The sequence below is a fragment of the Trichoplusia ni genome, chromosome 12, assembly GCF_003590095.1.
Source record: "Trichoplusia ni isolate ovarian cell line Hi5 chromosome 12, tn1, whole genome shotgun sequence".
Taxonomy (NCBI): Eukaryota; Metazoa; Arthropoda; class Insecta; order Lepidoptera; family Noctuidae; genus Trichoplusia; species Trichoplusia ni.
Window position 1 is genome coordinate 1,459,339 of NC_039489.1, and position 19,069 is coordinate 1,478,407.

General features: G+C 34.8%; 2 protein-coding genes across 13 annotated transcripts in view; both read right to left on the bottom strand.

The window, feature by feature from the left end:
- LOC113499368 (tight junction protein ZO-1-like) overlaps positions 1-19,069 on the bottom strand; it is a 134,142-nt gene that overhangs the window by 27,149 nt on the left and 87,924 nt on the right. Inside the window, exon 1 of one of the 12 annotated variants that reach the window (XM_026879832.1) lies at positions 5,760-6,423. The exons of the other annotated variants lie outside the window; for them this stretch is intronic. Within the exon in view, the coding sequence (XP_026735633.1) occupies positions 5,760-5,834 (75 nt within the window). The 5' untranslated portion in view covers positions 5,835-6,423. Of the gene's footprint in view, positions 1-5,759; positions 6,424-19,069 lie in introns of those variants that run through there. 12 annotated transcript variants of the gene reach the window in all.
- On the bottom strand, positions 12,024-13,395 carry LOC113499369 (PIN2/TERF1-interacting telomerase inhibitor 1-like). The gene is made up of 2 exons (XM_026879835.1): positions 12,985-13,395; positions 12,024-12,815 (listed from the first exon to the last, which is right to left on the bottom strand). The coding sequence occupies exons 1-2, from the start codon at positions 13,262-13,264 to the stop codon at positions 12,046-12,048; spliced, it is 1,050 nt and encodes a 349-aa protein (XP_026735636.1). The 5' UTR covers positions 13,265-13,395; the 3' UTR covers positions 12,024-12,045.

Here is a 19,069-nt window from a genome sequence, read left to right on the forward strand (position 1 = left end):
ATCTCATAATTAAATGCTTTTTAGAAGACTCACTTTAAAGACAAGGATTTCGGCTAAAACAAGAATAAAACCAAATCGTTTTTGCTGACTTAAATTTCATGATTTCACAGTCCCCCGGCTCACAATGATAACGTTACAAGCACAATGCCTTTCCTTAAAACCTTGGCAAGCATCGTTGGATTCAAAATGTAGCTATTCTCAAGCATGCACACGTCGACATCTTTATGACTTATTTGTTAAGCCCGTGGGAAGATAAGGTTCTATTCTTCCCCGGGATTAAAGTATAAAGTACCTTTGTACTGTTGGCAATTGTATTGAGAAGTTACAGGTTTTTTCAGTCTAGACATTTTATATGAAAAACTTGATTCAAGCCATTTTACGTCTGTAAATTGGCTAAAATCTATGCGTTAATGTAGAATCAAAAGAAGGCAATTTTGCTAAAGCAGGAGAGATATAGCTACGAGTTTAATTAAGGCTAGTATTTCGTTAAGTTGTCTAGACTTTAAAAGTGTCTGAGCCCCTGTTGTACGTCATCGACATGTTTTTTTAGGGGCATGCTTTAAGTTAGGAAATATCGACTTCAGCGTATTTACATATCCTCTTTACAGAATAAATTATTTCATTTTAGAAAGAAATAACCATTGCGTCTACTGAATAAAGTTTAATATGGGGCAAAATTCTACTAAGTACAATGACCTATTAATGATTAGTTCGATCAAATTATTGAAACTGCTATTGCGACATGCCAAGGACAGTCTAATCCACTTTACCCGGATCGGTATTAATGCCATCCATTTACCGTCTACAATCTAACACCAAAACATTTTATAGGAAAACTTATTCAGCTACTTGGACATGATAGGATCTTTATTTTATTGAATGCATAGTAAATTGTAAGTTAATTGAACGGCAGTTGAAGGCCAGTAACCTGTTGTACGTTTATTACTTGCGATCTGTAATAAAATCTAAGTGGCATAGATATAATGTTTACGATATCACGTACTTAGTTACAGAGGTGAGGCCAATTGATTATTTTGATCTTTGAAAGCTTTTGTAAGTTTATTCGCATTTCATGGCACTAAAAAGGGTCGTTAGCTAGATTTTTTTTAAATTGTGGCTTTCCCCGATATGTAGTCAAACATGGATAGGTGTTAATGATAGAAAAACGCTACGCCTTCCCCTAAATAGTCACTTTCTGCAGCCTAATACGAAGGGGGTCGACGTCTTTTCTTGACTTGAGTCTCTCCATAAAGGAGTGATCCAAACAGCTTCATATCTTGGAGAAATGTCCATTTAAAAGTCACAGTGCAACAAACATAGTTTCTTAGAAAACAAAATTAATAGAGTCCTTTTATCCCAGCAATGCGGTCCTTGACAATTAAATGTGTGAAGTATGACATCCATGTCTACGTTCCTATACGAGATTTCCATTAGAGCACTAAGAAGTGGCACTGTTCATAATTAGTAATTAGCTGTCATGTCGTCAGAATATGTAACGGGTGTCTCGAGTTAAGATCTATTCTAGAGAATACAAAGAGATTTCTTTACTGCAAGCATCAGAAAGTACAAATTAAAGGTATTGAAAAAAAATATATCAGTAAATAAAACTGTTAATTCATTGGGATAAAAAGGGAAGTGACATAAAGATACATTTGCAAGCTATTAACTAAACACAGCTTCTATCTTCTGGCCCTAAATAAGTACAGAGAATTAAGCGTTCTCTAGAAACGTCTTCCACTTAAAAAATTAACATCTTTGGTCAGTCTCCCAAGAAAATCGAATACCAATGTTATTCAACAAGCTTTTGACACCTGATTACAAAGCGAACGAGACCCAAAAATTTAGCCCATTTACGGAAAACCTGGTCGCCATATTGAGAAACTGTAGGTCAAAGTATTTTACGCCTCTGGTATATGCTCCTACGCAAAGCCAAACAGGGATTACATAATAGAAGTGTTTTGGAGTTTGTTTGGACGTACTTTGTGGTATACTAGGTATTGAGGTCCGATTTGCTACTGTAAAGAGGTACTTAATAGAATGATTAAATGTCAATTGCATATGAGAGGGGTCATGCGAATTCAAATCAAATTAATTAATACAATCAAATATCAAATCAAATTTTATAATACAGCATTGGGTTTAGACCTTTATGTACGTTTGTTACCTAACCGTTCTTCGGTATTTAGATAATAATGAAATTTTGCTAGACTCAATGACGCTAGTAGAGCTTCAATTTCAAAAAAAAATAACCTGCCAAGAGTTTTTACTTAACTTGTCATTGCAATGCAATGGTTATGGTGCTAGCTATATTAATGTACCTATATTATATCTCAAATACTCAACTAATTACTATACTTAAACACAATAGGAGTCTCCCATGATAATTAAAATGACAACTTTTTCTTGCTTTTCTAATGGCAGTCCCATGAACTTTCCAAGCTCACAAACCCTATAAGAGTAACAGTAAACTTTAAAATTTTTGAACATTTTTAAATAGTTATACCAAACTACAGAATGTTTTCAGTGCAAAAAAATCAGTGTAGTTTGAAGCTAAGAGTTTGTGCGATCCGCGAATGTTTGTTCAGAGTCTGGGCGTCTTCTGCATGCGACTGGAATGTTTTTAGCGTGGTATTACATAGCCTATTTCTACCCCAGTGTATGGACCAAGAACTAGTAGTACCTATAAAACATCTACATTTATCAAAAACAGCAGGTTATCAATTTTAATATTGCAAAAAAAATGCGTCATCGCTTGCTGTCCTTTAACTTTATAATACCATCAATATAAAATCAATATTATCATCGATTGTCAATAAAACCTCCTGAGTCATAGTTTGTAACCGGAACTTCTAAATGTGTTAACTTTTGAGTTTATTAGCAACTGAACGTGGATAGGATTGCTAATCTGTAAATGATGCTATATTTCTCGAACAAAATGAGTTTTATGCATCTTTGGGTCGATGTTTAAAGATCGAGTATGATTTTGACCGGCGGAGATAATAAATGAATTGTTTAAGAAAGTGTTATCTCTATGTTTAACTTTTTCAGTTTTGTTTGTTTATTTATAATGTTGTCGGTATGCACACAATGCATTCTGTGTGCTACAATAATATCAATGGTTGTACTCATATTTTTCGATTATTTGATTGGGTTCAGTATCAATTTTAATCATCTTACGTTAAGTTTCTACCCAGCACTTTAAGCTGATCTTTTACTAATATTAGTCTTACTGCTATCATAAAATAAAAACAAGAATATAATACACGCCTATATATGTCCCACTGCTGGGAACAAATCAGTCACTATGATAACTCACTGAGGGTTGGCAATTGCAGAATCTAACATTTTGAATATAGGTGATGTTTTTCGAACATTCGCATCCATATACAAAACTGCAAGGCCACCACAACAATCTAGACAAAACTGTATATAGAACCTTCTTTTGAAATTCGTTAATAAGGTTCTAACAAGACATAACCCCATTAGGCAGTCAAAGCTTCGCTAACTGCATGCTCCAAAAAGGTTTTAATAAGCAGTACCAACGAGGCTTCTAAATAATTCTACAAAGAACAAACTATCAAGTACATTAACGGTTTACGACTTTTAAAATTGACTATAATGACATAATGATAGTAAAACGGTCTATAAAGTTGGTACCAATAAGTTATAATAAGCTATTACGACAAAATTGCTGGCAATCAGAGGAAACCGAGTGTTTTCGCTTTTGGTGTCTCAAAACGAATTTAGGAAAACCTCGTAACTCAGAGTTAAATAGGTACGGTTTGCCAAGAAGTTGGTCTACCAGTCATGTAGGAATCGAATCTTTTTAACACTTAAGATATTCGAATCAAGTGCACGAAGAAACCCCGTTTTCGGACAAGAATTTGAGGAGTCAAATTACTTACCTATGACTCTAAATCAAATTTTCAGTTTATTATCTTACGAGCTATTCTATAATATAATATTTTGTTTCTATTATGGAAAGAAGAGTTGTTTAGATATCTACTCATAAGTGATGAAAGGCGAACCTTCGATACTCGTATCACGAACTTAAAGAAAGCCTACACCTACGCGACTTGCCGTGGAAAATGTTGCATTGAGAATAGAGGTTACGCAGTTTTACGTAATATAAAAACTTATAACCTACGGTATAAAATATTTACTTGTAAAGAGCGGTATACAAGAACCATGTTTTCGGCCAACGATAAAGTTCTTAAATAAAAATAAAAGGGGACGCAAAGTGAAGTCAAGAGCCATTTTATTTTTGTCATCATATTGTCATGCGGAATGTAAAGACCAATGTAATAGATCACTTGTTTGGGTGTCATTCTTGTTTACAATTCTTTTTTTTTAAAGGTATGTAAGCGGTATGTAAGTCGAATAGGTATGGATAAGTAAAGTACCTAAATAGCAGAGCAGACAAAATACACAATGACACACGACTGTAATATCTGTGACAGATAATAATGATTTTTCATATTTGTGGAAATTACATTTTTAACTAAATTAAATATACTATGAAGCTTTTTATAAGCAACTAGCAAGTTACTTGTTATGGGAAAAAAGGGTATTAAAACTCTTTTAAACAACTAAAAATGAACAAAAGAATTATGCTCTGTGATACAGAACTTTCTCTTGCAATGTAATACTAAATGATGAAATGTTTAATAAGTAATGAATTCTAGCCGTAATGACAATTAAGCATGCAGCCGACTGTCATTAGACAATTACGTGTGTAACGCATATCATTTGAATACGAATTCAAAACGCACGGTTACATTACTGACATAATTACGTTGTGGATTCATTAATTCAATATAAATGTTTGATACTCATTCAATTTGCATCCATTCAGGATTTACCCAAAAGTTTTTAAAGTGTTTTTTAATTATTTTTTTCTTGATGGTATTGCAAAAGTTTCAGCATCTGTTTTTCTTCTTGGTATGCTCAAAATGGGTTGTTGGTCAATGTATCCATTGCACCAGTAGGCCTGTGCCTACTTTGTTGGGTGGATATTTCCAAAATCGATTTATTCGACCCTGAGTTACCCCCTTCAACATCCCAAACTTTAAGTCTTCCTGCGACTCCATCATTATAATAAAACTAGTCAAAAGCGAGTCGAAATCGCGCCTGATGATAAACGGACAGACAGCTGAGCCTTAGTAATTGGGTTCCAATTTTACCCTAAAGGTACTCTAAAAGGGAAGGTGTTTAGTAGCTATTGTATTATTTAAGACCTACTTATTGTAAATTGGATTGTAGAACACTCCACAAGTACACTATTGTACAGTTGGTACACCTGTATCTACAAATCGAGTACACACACAATCCCGTTACGTTTTGTAAGTAGGTAAGGTACCTATGATATTGACTCAGAAAACATTCGTGTTACAAAAAAAATATATTTTCAAGTCATCCGTTTTTAGTTCGGTTAGGTACTGGGCCTCAATTAAAATGAGACAAGCGTCTGTATGTGACGCTCTAAGCTGAGAATAAAATTAAAAGCTTGTGAAATATGCAAATACAGCCTGCCTACATACCTCTGTGATTAACATACAAAAGTATGAAAATATATTTGGCAAACAAATTAAGTCAAGTATTTTTCTTGTTCTTTTAGAGAATGACAAAAATACTTTTGTTCTTCATTGCGAAGTGTGTTTTCATTTCAATAACTGTGATCGATATTTAGATTACACTAGACCTGATAATACGATATCTCTGTTACGCTTAATAAATTAGGTAAGTATCAATTACATTACCTGCAACTTTTCAAATCCAAAGTTATCCAATTTCATTGTGAAGCAATTCAGATTAATGCCGCCTAACACACTCATATGTCACTAAACTTCGAAATAGACGAAATTTCATCACCACACAAAAAAAGAAACGATAAGTTCACAACACTATTTTAGTAACAAAGAAAAACTAAATTATTATATGGTATTCAAAATTGCTCGATTAAAAAGTCAATAAAAAAACAAAGCTTTTTTCAATTCGTAATTCGAATGTCAAGTAAAATGCGCGGGCTGTGGTACGCGTGCGGCAATGGCGCCTGTCTCGCGCCGTCTGAGATGACGAATAAAGCCTGCCGCCTTCTCAACTGAAGGCACTAAACATTTTATAACCCAGAATTAAAATAACCTCTCCTTGTGTTAACTGTTGGCACTCGTTTTCCTAACGCGGCTGGTTAAACAACAATAAAGAACGCAATGTTCTGTCCAATTAAGTAATGTTATGTTTACTTGTAAATTAGAGTCAATAAATGGTAGCGCTCTGAGTATTTACTTGTAGGCACTGTGTGAAGTTACACAAGTAATGTTTTTGGAACTTTGTACAAGCAATATAGTAATATTTAGGTACAGGCTAGTAGTAAAACCTGCAAATACCCACAACTAAGTAGAAGTCCAAAAGAAAAGTTATAAATAACCGGGCGAAAATATTGTGGCGCCCACTTGAGGGAAGCAATATCAAGTGTTAGTTTTTTGCTGACCCCAAGTAAAATTATATTAAGAATTACATCTTTCCTTTAGCGTTACGTTTGGCGGTGGAAGTATTCCACCTCTAGCGTAGAGCACAGTTCTGAGGGTGTGCACCAGGAGAGGCAAGAGACTCCAACTTCAGGCCTTGGCGCCCCCCAGAATTTGTCGCCCCAGGCCATCGCCCCATCACGCCCCCCGTAACGCCGGCACCGTTTGTTATCAATTACCAAACAGAAAGAACCGTCAGATTATTAGGTATTTCTTGTTCAGGATTCGTTTCACAGCCTTCCTTCACAAAGACAGGCAGGAATATTTTTACATGTTTCATTGGTAATAAGAAATAATACGTTGGAAAAAAGCAGTTTCAAATTACATTTTTCGACCATGCCCGGGAAAATGTTGAGTCCCAGGCTTTATTCCGGGGTTACTGAGACTAGTAATTACAAAAAGGAACAGTCACTTTAGTTCTCAATGTTAAGCCATTAAAAAAATTATTTGGTGCCTACCACATAGATACGGAGATTTTTCTCCATCAGTTTTTACCAACATTGTCTCTACGAACTAGGACATCTACTGGGGAAAGCAAAACGACGCCACTTAGCTGACAACTCTCTAACGTCAAGTATCGTCAACCAACCGTATTTCTATCTTCAAGTTTTGTTTTCCAAATGATTTTCACCTACCTGTTTTCTAAAGCCATTATTGTTTAATTTACACCAGGTTGAAAATGTCTGTCTTGGTAATCGAACCTTGTAATTTCTAACTAAACGTACTGCGCTTGTCGTGTTCTCGAAGTATTACGGTGTCAGCTAGGCCAAGACATGGAAGTCGGCTATCGGTACTTTAAATTGATTTCTAATCATTGCTTAAACTTTTCTCCTCGTAAAAATACATGCATGATGCTATTAGCAAAATTCTATTTCTAATTGCACGACCTATCTACCCTAAAGTTCAACATTGAAAATACTTCAAACAATTTAAACGAAATCTTTCCACTGAGATGGAATTGTTTGAAGACTTTGTTGTTATTTTCTTTTCACCCTGTCAACGCATTCGCATTTCGAAAGCATAACAAAACAAATGTTTGTCTATGGCTCGCGTATCGTCGGCCGCAATCCAACACGAGTGCGACACAGCGACAGGTCTCAAATTGAATTCCAGTTACACTTTGTGTTTCACAAAGCTGTCGGGTTCACAGTAAACGGTAGGTATGCGACCACATCATTATTCACCCAGCGCGCGATTCGTATACCATCGCCTACAAAAACCACAAAGTAATGTCACATATGTCAACAAAAACATCCAACACCTCTAACACAAGCCAATAAGGTGTTATCTTGAGCAGCAAGCAATTTTGACGACTACTCGTATAAGTTTGTTTGAACTCAGAAACAATGGACATTCTATCCACACCGTCTGCACCCAGTCAGTAACTTTATCTGGGCCTATTCAATTTGTTCAACCTTTGTAACAGTCACATAAAGTTCAAAGTCGTTTAGCAACCCATAATCGAATCCTAGAATTGATATTAACCAAATAAACCCATTATGATGCGTCGCAGCGCCTATCGACAATGTATTATTGAATATCAAGTACAGGCATTTGCTATAAAAGCAGATAAGTATATTTTAGATAACCAAATATGGGGTTTGTATTCTTTTTGTATTATGAATATGTTATTCGGTCAGTCTAGAATGGATATTAATGTACACGACCGGATCTTGGGACAGCAAGATAGAAGGGATTTTTATGTGTACAAGGCGATGATTACATGTAAATGTACATGCCTCTGTTAAAGACATACATTTTAAATTAATTTTCATAGTTAAAAAAAACAAATACTTCAAGAGGAGTTGTGATTATTAACATTATTCATCCTATTTGTTACTAACGTTAATTACTATTAACCATAGAAATCTAAATAACAAGGTAATAGAAGTGCCAACGCCGCGTGACCTTGTCGCCACACTGGTGTCCTGGACGACACCAGCGCGCGAACTTACGCTCAGTCGCTCGCGGAACGTCGTCACAGCAAGAACCACTAAAAATGGTGTTTTGCGGGGTTTCTCAGGCTGGAAATTCAACTGCATCGTGTAATAACATAAATAAATAGATAACATTTTATCAGTAAGTAAATTATTGCAGTAATATTGATGTTATTGCAAAATTAAATTTCAAAACATAACCTTCATTATAAACCATATTTATATCGCACCATCCTGCAACAATTGCATTCTTTACTAATCATTGCCTCTGCAGTAAGAAACTTACAGAAATGCACCGTTGTAAAAAGAGAAATGTATAACGAAAAATAATATTTATCAATGCGATCGTATTTGTAGTGGTACGGCCGCACAAAACTGTCGGAAATAGTGATGTGGTTAAGTGCGGACAAATTATCCAAAATGAACATTGTATACGAAAAGTAACAATTTTAATAGTCGTTTGTTTTTGTGAACATATTATTGAATATATTTTTATTTCAGATTCCCACAGGATTGAAATAAATACAAAAGACAAGTGGATGTCTACCACGGGTAAACGAAATTGGTACCCTATAACTTAGGCCGAATATACACTATGAAATTAGTTGCATGCTTGATAACTTGCCGCCCGCCGCCGCCCGCGCCCCTCTCCATTTTTACGGCTCAGACCGCGCTCGCAACTGAATATTTCAAAAAGTACGCCTTGCGTTATAGCATAGCATTGAATAAAAATTGCAATTTAAATTTATCCAAATCTCATAAATACCTATTTTTCTATTATGAACGTTTACTAGTCATTGGATACATGAACTGGGCTGCTTTTGTAAGACGACTAAAAAACCACCGTAGGTAAATACCAAACCTACCTACCAAGTATTTCCTAATATTTTTTTTTTGTCAACCGACAATTAGCGAGTTTTTTTTTTTTTTGTAAGTGCATAATATAGAAGAATACAACAAAAAACATTGTCACTCATAATTTCGTCTTTCATTATATCCGTAGTCAATCCCTAGTGTAGTTTACGTAATCACTACTACTAACGCAAAAAAAATGCAATGACTGTGTGAGTTAGTGAATCCATACAACGACAAAGTCAACCTTATTACAATAGATGTACAGCCTAGTGTTGTTTGCTTGGTCTTCTCGATGTTAATGTTTGCGTGATTGCGTAGTTATTTGCTGTGAATGTGTTGAAGCCCCGCCCACCGGCGACATGCGTTTCGATAGATCGCCGCGGTGTATGCCATTTCTATTACCTTGTTATTTAGATTTCTATGCTATTAACTGTTTTTGATTTGATAATGTCAAAAAACAAAACTGTAAAAGTAAAGAAAGATCATTAAAAACTTTAAGTGCAGACCTAATTGCAAAGTCAAATACCTTGCCAATACTTGATCCAATTAAATGATGGCAGCTGTTTATATAGAATTGTCACAAAAAGGAATTTGGCCTGCAAATGTCAAATACACAAAAGGCTTGTATCATTAATTGTACCATAAGCAAACATAACCTTTAAGCCAATTAATAGCTTAAAGACAAATATTACTGCTTTTCTAAAACATAAAATTCATGTTTATCTTCAAATAAATAAAACAGCTTGTTACACAAATATAGTTTAATAATACAATTACACATAAGTATTCATGATAAAATTACTAGCTAAAAGGCAAAGGTGTACTTTTGTACTAATAGTATGACAATTCAATAATATTGCTATGCATCTCACTTTTTAAGGTTTTAATTTCTTGCTAGCAGTCTTGTATACAAAAAAAAAACATATTATTGTTTAAGGCCATAACTTCAAGTGACGACAGGGAGCCTATCACAACTTCAATCAGCAATACTCAACCTTTATACAATAGGGGGCACAAAATGTTGGACACATCATGTTGAGGACCACATATTTATGTGGTATATCATTCCATAATTTAAAACGAATGCAGTAACATTTAAAATGGTGTTCAGGACCAGTGAGCCATATATTGAGTAAAGCTGTCTTAAAGTATTATATAATATTACAGTGGAAACATGAAAAAGCTGTACATACAACGGGTTCTCTCTCTGCAACAGCTTCAATCATATCATTTGTAGTGCTATTCCCAATGTACTGTGTTGGCTACAAGGTTAAGGCAACATAATAATCTGAATAAGGAACTGCAGGTATTTTACAAATTGTAAGTCAGAATGGTAATTAATATTGTGTAAATATTGAATAATATTTTGAATGTAGCATGTACATCAGCTTGTTTGTAATGTATATAAATACTATAAGTACCCAATAATAGAAGATAAATTAGTGCCCTTGAAATCTAAAACCTCATCTGGATTTGTTTTCAACTTCTCTATCAAGGCAGGCTTATTAAACTTTATTTCATTTACATAATCTTGTTTCAACATTCTTATTTTATCAACAATTTTATTCCGCAGAGGTTTTTCCAAGTTTGGATTTTGTAAGAGTTTTCCTAATTCTTGCAAATTATCTGATAAGGATACTTCTTTTTCCGTATACTCTATAGCTATTGTTTTACTCCTTGTTTTCATCTCGCTTTGTGGCTGTTTAACTTTTTTAACACATATATGCTTATCTGACACATTTTCAATAGATTTTTGCTGCCCATCTTCGTCGAATACAATCTTTTTGTTTAGTTTACAATCACATTCACTATCGGTCAACTCCGCTGTGTTTGCTTTACGTTTTCGCGATGAACTCGGCCCCACTTCCGATTCCAAGTCTAATAAATGCCCATATTTGGTTTCTATTTTCCTCATAACCTCTTTACATTTTGTGTACACTAATTTTAGTTCTTGCAAGTCTTGAGAATCAATTACAACGTCGTTGTTTGCATTTTCTTCGCTCTCGGACGCACTGATTGAGACCTCTTTCGTTTTGTGTCTTTTGTTTGTGATCCGCTTTTCTTTTTGTACTTTTTTAGAACTAGGTGGTGATCCTTCTCTCTTAGTATGAACTGAAGACGTACTATCGTCATAATTGATGATTTCTCGAACATGATTTTTAACAATAACAAACGGTTTCTTTTCTAACAACGGCTTCCTGATTAGAGCCACTTCTACAGGCTCCTCGTTATCTTCATGAACCACCATCATTAATAAAAGTTTAATTCATAAAACGACTAACTTCAAAATAGTTTATTTTGATCTCTATTTACGATTTCTTTACATTATTTTACACAACCACGTGCTGGAGCAAACACACGCCTCAACTATTTGACGCAACGCTATTACTGTCAAACCGGTTTGGTTCTGACGTTTATAGTGATGGGACTCGACGCTCGAGACTCAGTCGCGCTTTAGTCGATTGTGTTGGTTGCCGTTGCAGATATTGTTCAATGACGAATGCGGTGTAAAATTAATGACCTTGCAATTTAGTATTTAGGTGGGTCTGGTGAGATTCATTTAAAATTATTCGCTATCATTAAATCATTCCGGATCTGTTCAGAAGCACTTGCGGCCCACACCGTCATTTTTACGACTCCTAATTACTAAATACATACATATTGGAAAGGCAAGGTACACGAAGAGTGAAAATTAAACAAATAATGAAAATATAAAATAATTTATTCTACTCATTGACAGGCTTATTTTTCCTTTTCTTTTTTTTCTTGGGTACATAATCTTCTTGAACATGTTCCTCTACAATATCAGAAGATTCAGTTACTGTATTACCTATATTTTCTGAGTCTTCTGCTTCTTTACGTTTTTTCTTTTTAGATTTCTTAGTTTTCATTGGTTCATCATCTACATCACATATTGGCAGAGTATTTTCTGATTTTTCATCTTCAATATTTTCTTGCGAGTTCATCTCATCATGCAATTTTTGCTTTTTCCTTTTCTTATTTTTTTTCTTAGTTTCGACGACATCATCGGATTGTTCAGGTGAATTATCTGCAGTGTCATTATTTTCTGTATTTGATAATGAAAATGGAGTAAAGCCAAAGCCTTGATGACTATCTTCCTCTTCTACTTGATTGTTAGAACCCGCAAATCCTTGAAATGCATATTCCTTTTTATCGTCATCATAACTAGAGTTATTAGGAATATTTATCTTGCTTTTAGCTTTGATAGCAGCTAATTTATTCTTAAAATAGTCATCCATACTTCCTTTTTCAGTAAACACTTGCTCAGTAGGTGGAGTATCAACTTCTTCTGCGACTCGTAGTTTCTGTTTTTCTTTTAATGTTTTTTTACCAAAAATATTTGCCAAATCCTTCTCACTGTACTTTGTTAAATCTTTCCCTCGCGTGAACTTATGATAGTGCACCCGAGCTTTACTTTTCTTGGACTTATCCTCCAGAGATACACCACTGTGTAGTTTTTCATCGTTTGTATCACCTGGAATAGATTGAAAATATTGTAAATACAACTTAATTTAAGTAAAAGTAACACTAGCATAAATTGTTTTTTTTTTATAAAATTAATACGTATTAAATAAATTAACTAATAGCTAAAACATTGTCATTAAGAGAAGAAAACCATAAAATAATATGGAGAGGAAACTTACCATTCGATAAATTAGCTAATAGTGAATTGAAGTCGTCTTCGTGTTTAGTCCACTGGTCGTTCCTGTCCTCAAAGCCCAATCCTCGGTCATCATTCTTGTATCTGGCCACGACATGATCAACAATACCATTTTCTTTAGCACCTAACCCTTTGCCTTCACTCCAACCCATCTTCTCTAACATTCTCTGGCCGAATTTAGTAGAATCATTGCTCCATGCATTATTTTTCGCTCGTAAATTAATTACTTTTTGTTTGCGACGAGGTCCAGCTAACATAGCCATGGTTTGTTTTTGTTTTATTAAAATTCACATTACACAAATAAAAACACGTGTTGATAGAACAAAATGGTTGATTTGACACGACGTGAGTGAGTTCTCGTACTTTACATCAAAGCTATGCCATTGGGCGTCAGCAATGTGAAGTTCGTCCGCATTGCGCACGTATCAGAAGGTTGGCATTACTGATTAAGCGCGTTTCATTCTGTTACAGCTCACATTTTTAATGAAAAATATAAATTCTTTTTTGCAATAAAATATTCACGTTACGTAACGTTGCACTAAAACAAATATATAAATTTTTCCTAGCCACGAGTCATAAATGATTTGAAGATAGTTTTTACCGAAAAAAAATAATGTAATGTAAAAACGGTTTTATTGAATAAATTATTTATTTGGTATTCGTATAAAAATATCGCCGTTTACTAAACTATTTACTTCCTATAATATATTATTAAAAAAGCACCTGATTATTTAATTCGACTATACATCAGATGGCACCTTGGTAACTAGGTTAATTGCTTTGGGGTTGTTTGCTTTCAATTGTCATGAAGTGACGTTATCGGGCCGGTGGCCATGACCTCCGCAACCCTTATAATGTTAGCTTTTCATGATTAAAGTAGGCCGGCTATCTCCCGCCTTTTGCCGACTGACACTGATAAGGGTTTAAAGTTTAATATCTTTGTTCTTTGTTTCTAGGGATGACTGGTTTTTTTTACGAGAAATTTTATTAGGAATTGATGATTCCTATAAAATTTAGTCGGTTGATAAATTATCTTACTGTAAGAATTTCAAAATTTATCGGTTCCCTAATATTTTTATATTTTTTAATAAGTCTGGGCACAGTATTGTATGGGTCTTTATGGTTTTACTAAACGACCCATGTTTAGTAATATTTGTTTTATATCTTAAAAAAAATATATAAATAAGATTTCTGGATAAAAATAATTAACGGATTACTTTTACTAGTAGTACTACTGCATTAGGTATTTCAAACTTATTTTTTTCTGAAATACCTAGTCAAAAATCTTTTTTTTAAGTCTATTACATTCGATGTTGCACGCATAAATCACGACGTGACTAATTAATATTCCCGGTGTGTACCGGTAGCATCCCTAGGGACGATCAATAAACATCAAAGAAAAGTCCTTCTTCCTCAATCGGGCCTGCACTCAAAATTTTTAGGCGCACTTAAAAGAGGTCGAAATTTTGATAAAAGTTTTTTTAAATTCGCCAATATTATCCGCGAAGACGTGCCCAGTGATGCCGCCGCGCCAGGAGATGTTGCTTCTGCGAAAGAACCGCAACGACAAAACAATGAGTCGACCTCAATTGAGAGCCCCAGGGAGAAGGCCGTAGCGCCCACACCTACGTATAAGAGGGTGTGGGAGCGAGTGGGGGCGGCACGGTATTCAACAGATGGAAACATCCTACAATTCAAAGTGCTGTCTTACAATGTTCTGGCGCAAGCCTTGCTGGAAAGCCATTCGTATCTCTACGAAAGTTGCAGACAAGAAGTCCTTCAGTGGGATGTTAGAGCCACCTACCTGTATAACGAAATCACTAATTTAGCGCCGGATATACTGTGCCTTCAAGAAGTGCAATCGTCCCACTTGAAAAGTTTTTATTCAAAATTTGAGGAGATCGGATATTCTGGAATATTTAAAAAGAAGACTGGTGAAACTTTAGTGGATGGATGCGCGATATATTTTAAGAAATCGATTTTTAAACTGAAGGAGTTTATTTATGTGGAGTTTAATCAGCCGGGTGTTGAATTCTTAGATCGTAACCAGATTGGTATCATTGTGAAGTTGTCGTCGGTAAAACACCCGGACACTGTCATCGTGGTGGCTAACACCCACCTCCTGTACAATCCCAGGCGCTTGGACATCAGACTCGCGCAACTGAAGCTGTTTCTCGCCGAGATCGACCGCGTAGCCTACGACCATCGAGAAGCAAGGTACCTCCCTCTAATACTGGCCGGAGATTTAAATTCTCTTCCCGACTCCCAAATAATTTCGTTGTTAGATGAGAGCATGGCTATACTGACTGTGAATTGGGATTTTAACATGTGGAAGAAATTAGGCATCACAGACAACTGCCAGCATTTGTCGGTGTACCTGAACCGCATGGAGGGTCGGCCAACAAGCTTCAGCGAGCTGAGTATATACAACTCGGAGTACAGCGTCAGCGGTGGCAGGGAGGAAGAGGCTGCCGCGCCCGACTCCAACAAGCTGTACTCCGGCTTGTTTGCCGGGATGTTCGGCAGCAAGGTCATCTCCCACCCGCTCGGGCTCGTGTCGGTCTACGACAAGGTTAAGAGGCGCAGGAGGAAGACCTTGATGCCGTCGACTGGCAGAGACGGCCCTCTGGTGGTTGATTACATGTATTACAACATCGGTACTGGTTTGCGACCTGTCGAGCGCCTGCGGTTTTACACAAAGCAGGAGCGCCAAGTATTTGGCCATCTGCCAAACGAAAAAGTGGCGTCTGACCACTACTCGCTGGTGGCTGTATTCGAGCTTAAACCGAAAAAGGCGCTGTAGACGTGATAAGTGTTTTTTAAATGTTTATAAATGTTGATGAACTGGTCAGGATATTCTGCCAGTCAGATTTCTAAGTGTTATTCGATTAGTAGATATATATGTGTAAGAAAAACGTGATTCTGCCTGGTAAAAGGTACATTTATACTGTTGGTCAATTCTAACCTAGCATTTTGGTAAATAATATATTCACTTTAATTTAAATGTCCTGATGGTTATAAAAAAAGAGAGACTTACAAACGAAAGTTATTGTGTTAGTGGTAACAAAATAGGTTTTGTTTTAAATTCGACCGCGAGATGGCACGCGACACGGCTATTACGTCACGACTTTGTGGACGCGTGATTCGACGCCGGAACATTCGATATTTTTTTTTCAAAATGCTTGTCGTGATGGGAACAAAATAAAATGCTGGTTCCAAATTATATCACTACTTTAAAGACAAAACTTAAAATCGAATAAATTGGACAACTATTCAGGATGTTAAAATTATCTTCATACAAATTTAATTTAATTAATAGATAAATGTGAAATCCTATTCTAAATTAACTATTGTGAAAAATTTATTGATTGTAAGGGTTGTTGGTGCACGCTAGGTGCGAAAAGAACGGTTGTGAAAACAATTTTTGGGAATTTTATGTAAATTGTAGTTCTGCAATCCCTTGGTGTCTATTAGATGTTGTAAGGCCTAATATGGCGTGATATTCTAAAGTATATCTTAATAATAAATATGTGAAATAAACTTAAGCCAAATTCTAAGAGACGAGGTTATCCATTTTTTTTAAATATCTGTCTTCGAAACTGTCCTCTTCTTTCAATCATAATACTGTATCGTTGTAACCTTTATACATTGTGGATTGCAAAGAATACCTAAGTATTAAGTATTTCATACTAATTTTAAATACTAAGTGGTTACCTCTGATGATAATTTTATTTTAAATATTTGTTATGTTGTTTTGTTGATTGTTACTGTTAACGTAATATTAATAACATGTTAATAATTACATTTTACAGTACAAAAATTAGAAAGAAAATAATCTTCGGTGACTATTTGACAAATAAATTAATTATTGAATATATCAAGATTAGGTACTTAGGTTAAGTTTTTGCGTTGTTTCAACAACACGCACTTACTATCTACTTAAGATTGAAATTACATTTATCGTGATCTAAATTTTGATGTGTATTGATGTCTATTAAATCTTATTAAACTATAAACAATGTGTTTCCTTAATCTCACTAATTTTGCTTAATGAAATCGAATTATGAGAAAATATATTGGTTTTTTGTTTAAAGAATAATATGAAATTCAATTTCCTTTAAATTGCTATTAAAAAATTCGTAAATTGGTACAAAAAGTTATAAATGATTATCACTTGTATATATTGGATGACACTATCTATCTATACTTATGTATAAGATGATGCCAACACGATAGGAAAAAAGAAATTTGACCTATTTCTACAGCCTCTAAGATAATAATTGACTTTCTCCATAATCCGTTAATTAGGTAATATAACCTTTTGGACAATAATGATTGGTAGACAAATTATATTTTGTTCTTTACGTATCGTATGACCTGGACGCCATAAAAAAGAAGAAAAAATGCATTTAAAAATAAAGGAAAGTCAAAAGAAGAAAAAGAAGTAAGCATTAAAATATAACTCATTTAAATGTAGAATTCGAATGCTTTGTCTGTTTATTTGAAAAATCTAAACATTTTTGTTACAGTAATTCTTCACTCTTTTGACAATAACTTTCTCTCGGATATTTGATGTTTTAAAATTACGTAATTTTATCGATTAATATGAGATAATGAAGTGAGGCGGATAGGGAAACTATTAGTGCAAGGAAGCAAGTTGATAAGATAGCTAGTCATTGCGTGACCGGTAGAGAATTTCATCTCTTGACTACTTAGCAAGATACTTAGTATTGCGAAATATGAACATATATAGGCATTTTTTAACTATTTAAGTGTAGTAATAAAAAAACACTCGTATTTTTTAACAGAGACTGGGTATTGCACGAGATTTCCAGCTATTGATTTAATGTTAATTGAAAATTATTAATAAAATATTCCACAAGTCGCATACAGCGCCATCTAGTGTCAAACTAAGCAAAGCTTGGATTATGAGACCCAGAAAACTGGTAAACATACTAATATATCTTGTAACATACTTAATTATAAATAATAAATCGTAGTCAGAAAGATAAATGATAGTGCCAATAAACACAAACATTTCTCCTGGGTAGGAATTGAACCCAGTACAGCAGTCATTGCAGTCAAGGCCACTAATGCACACCCCATACATACTGCACCTACTTATAGTTTCTGCATATACCCTGACGATGAAAAACACATGTTACGGAGAAACTCGCCATAGCCGACGTTTTCCAAGTCGGTCTCGCCTCACCAGGCTGACTCGAAGAAAGCCATTCAGATACATTCCTATGAAAACGAGTCTCACTATCGTAAAGTTAAAGTTACTGGCTTGTTGGTCCAGTGGTTAGTGGCCCTGACTGCTAAAACGGAGGTCGTGGGTTCGATTCTCACCTAAGACAATATTTGTGTGATGAATACGATTATAAGTTCAGGGGTTATTTATCTATTTTATGTATGTATTTAGAAGTACATATATAAGTTTATCAGTAGTTTTGTACTCTCAAATTAGTACAAGCTTTGCTTAGATTCAGCTAAGATGACGCTCGCTAATTCCGTTACAAGAAAGAATACTATTAAAGAAATGCAGATAAAACATAATAAACGGAATGAAGTAATTTTAAACATATTGTGAAATATAATATGCAAGCATGAGCGATGCGAAGAACCTGTCACGGCGATCAATTGATTCTCCTCCCATCCCGTCTTCTTAGATTATCATTTATAACTGGATGATTTCCGCCTCATAATTGGTTTTCCAGGATTCAAGTGCTTATGAAAGAGCAGGAAGCAGTAATTTTCCTTTACATTCAACGTTACTTCACTTCGCTACTTTTTAATTCAAACTAGAATTTACAATTATACTAGAATTATACAGTATTATGCCATCCGCCTATTACTTAAACTGATATTAAATTTATTTAACAATTATGTAAAGATGGTCACGTAATTTTAAGGCATTATTTAATTTTCAATTTGTAAAGAAACGTATGAATTAAAAAGCTTTCTAGGCAATTAAATAATCTTAAAAATGTTTGTCGGAGAATCATCATTTATGATTCGATGTATAAATTTATGGACGTCATCGAACTTATTACTTAAGCCGCATT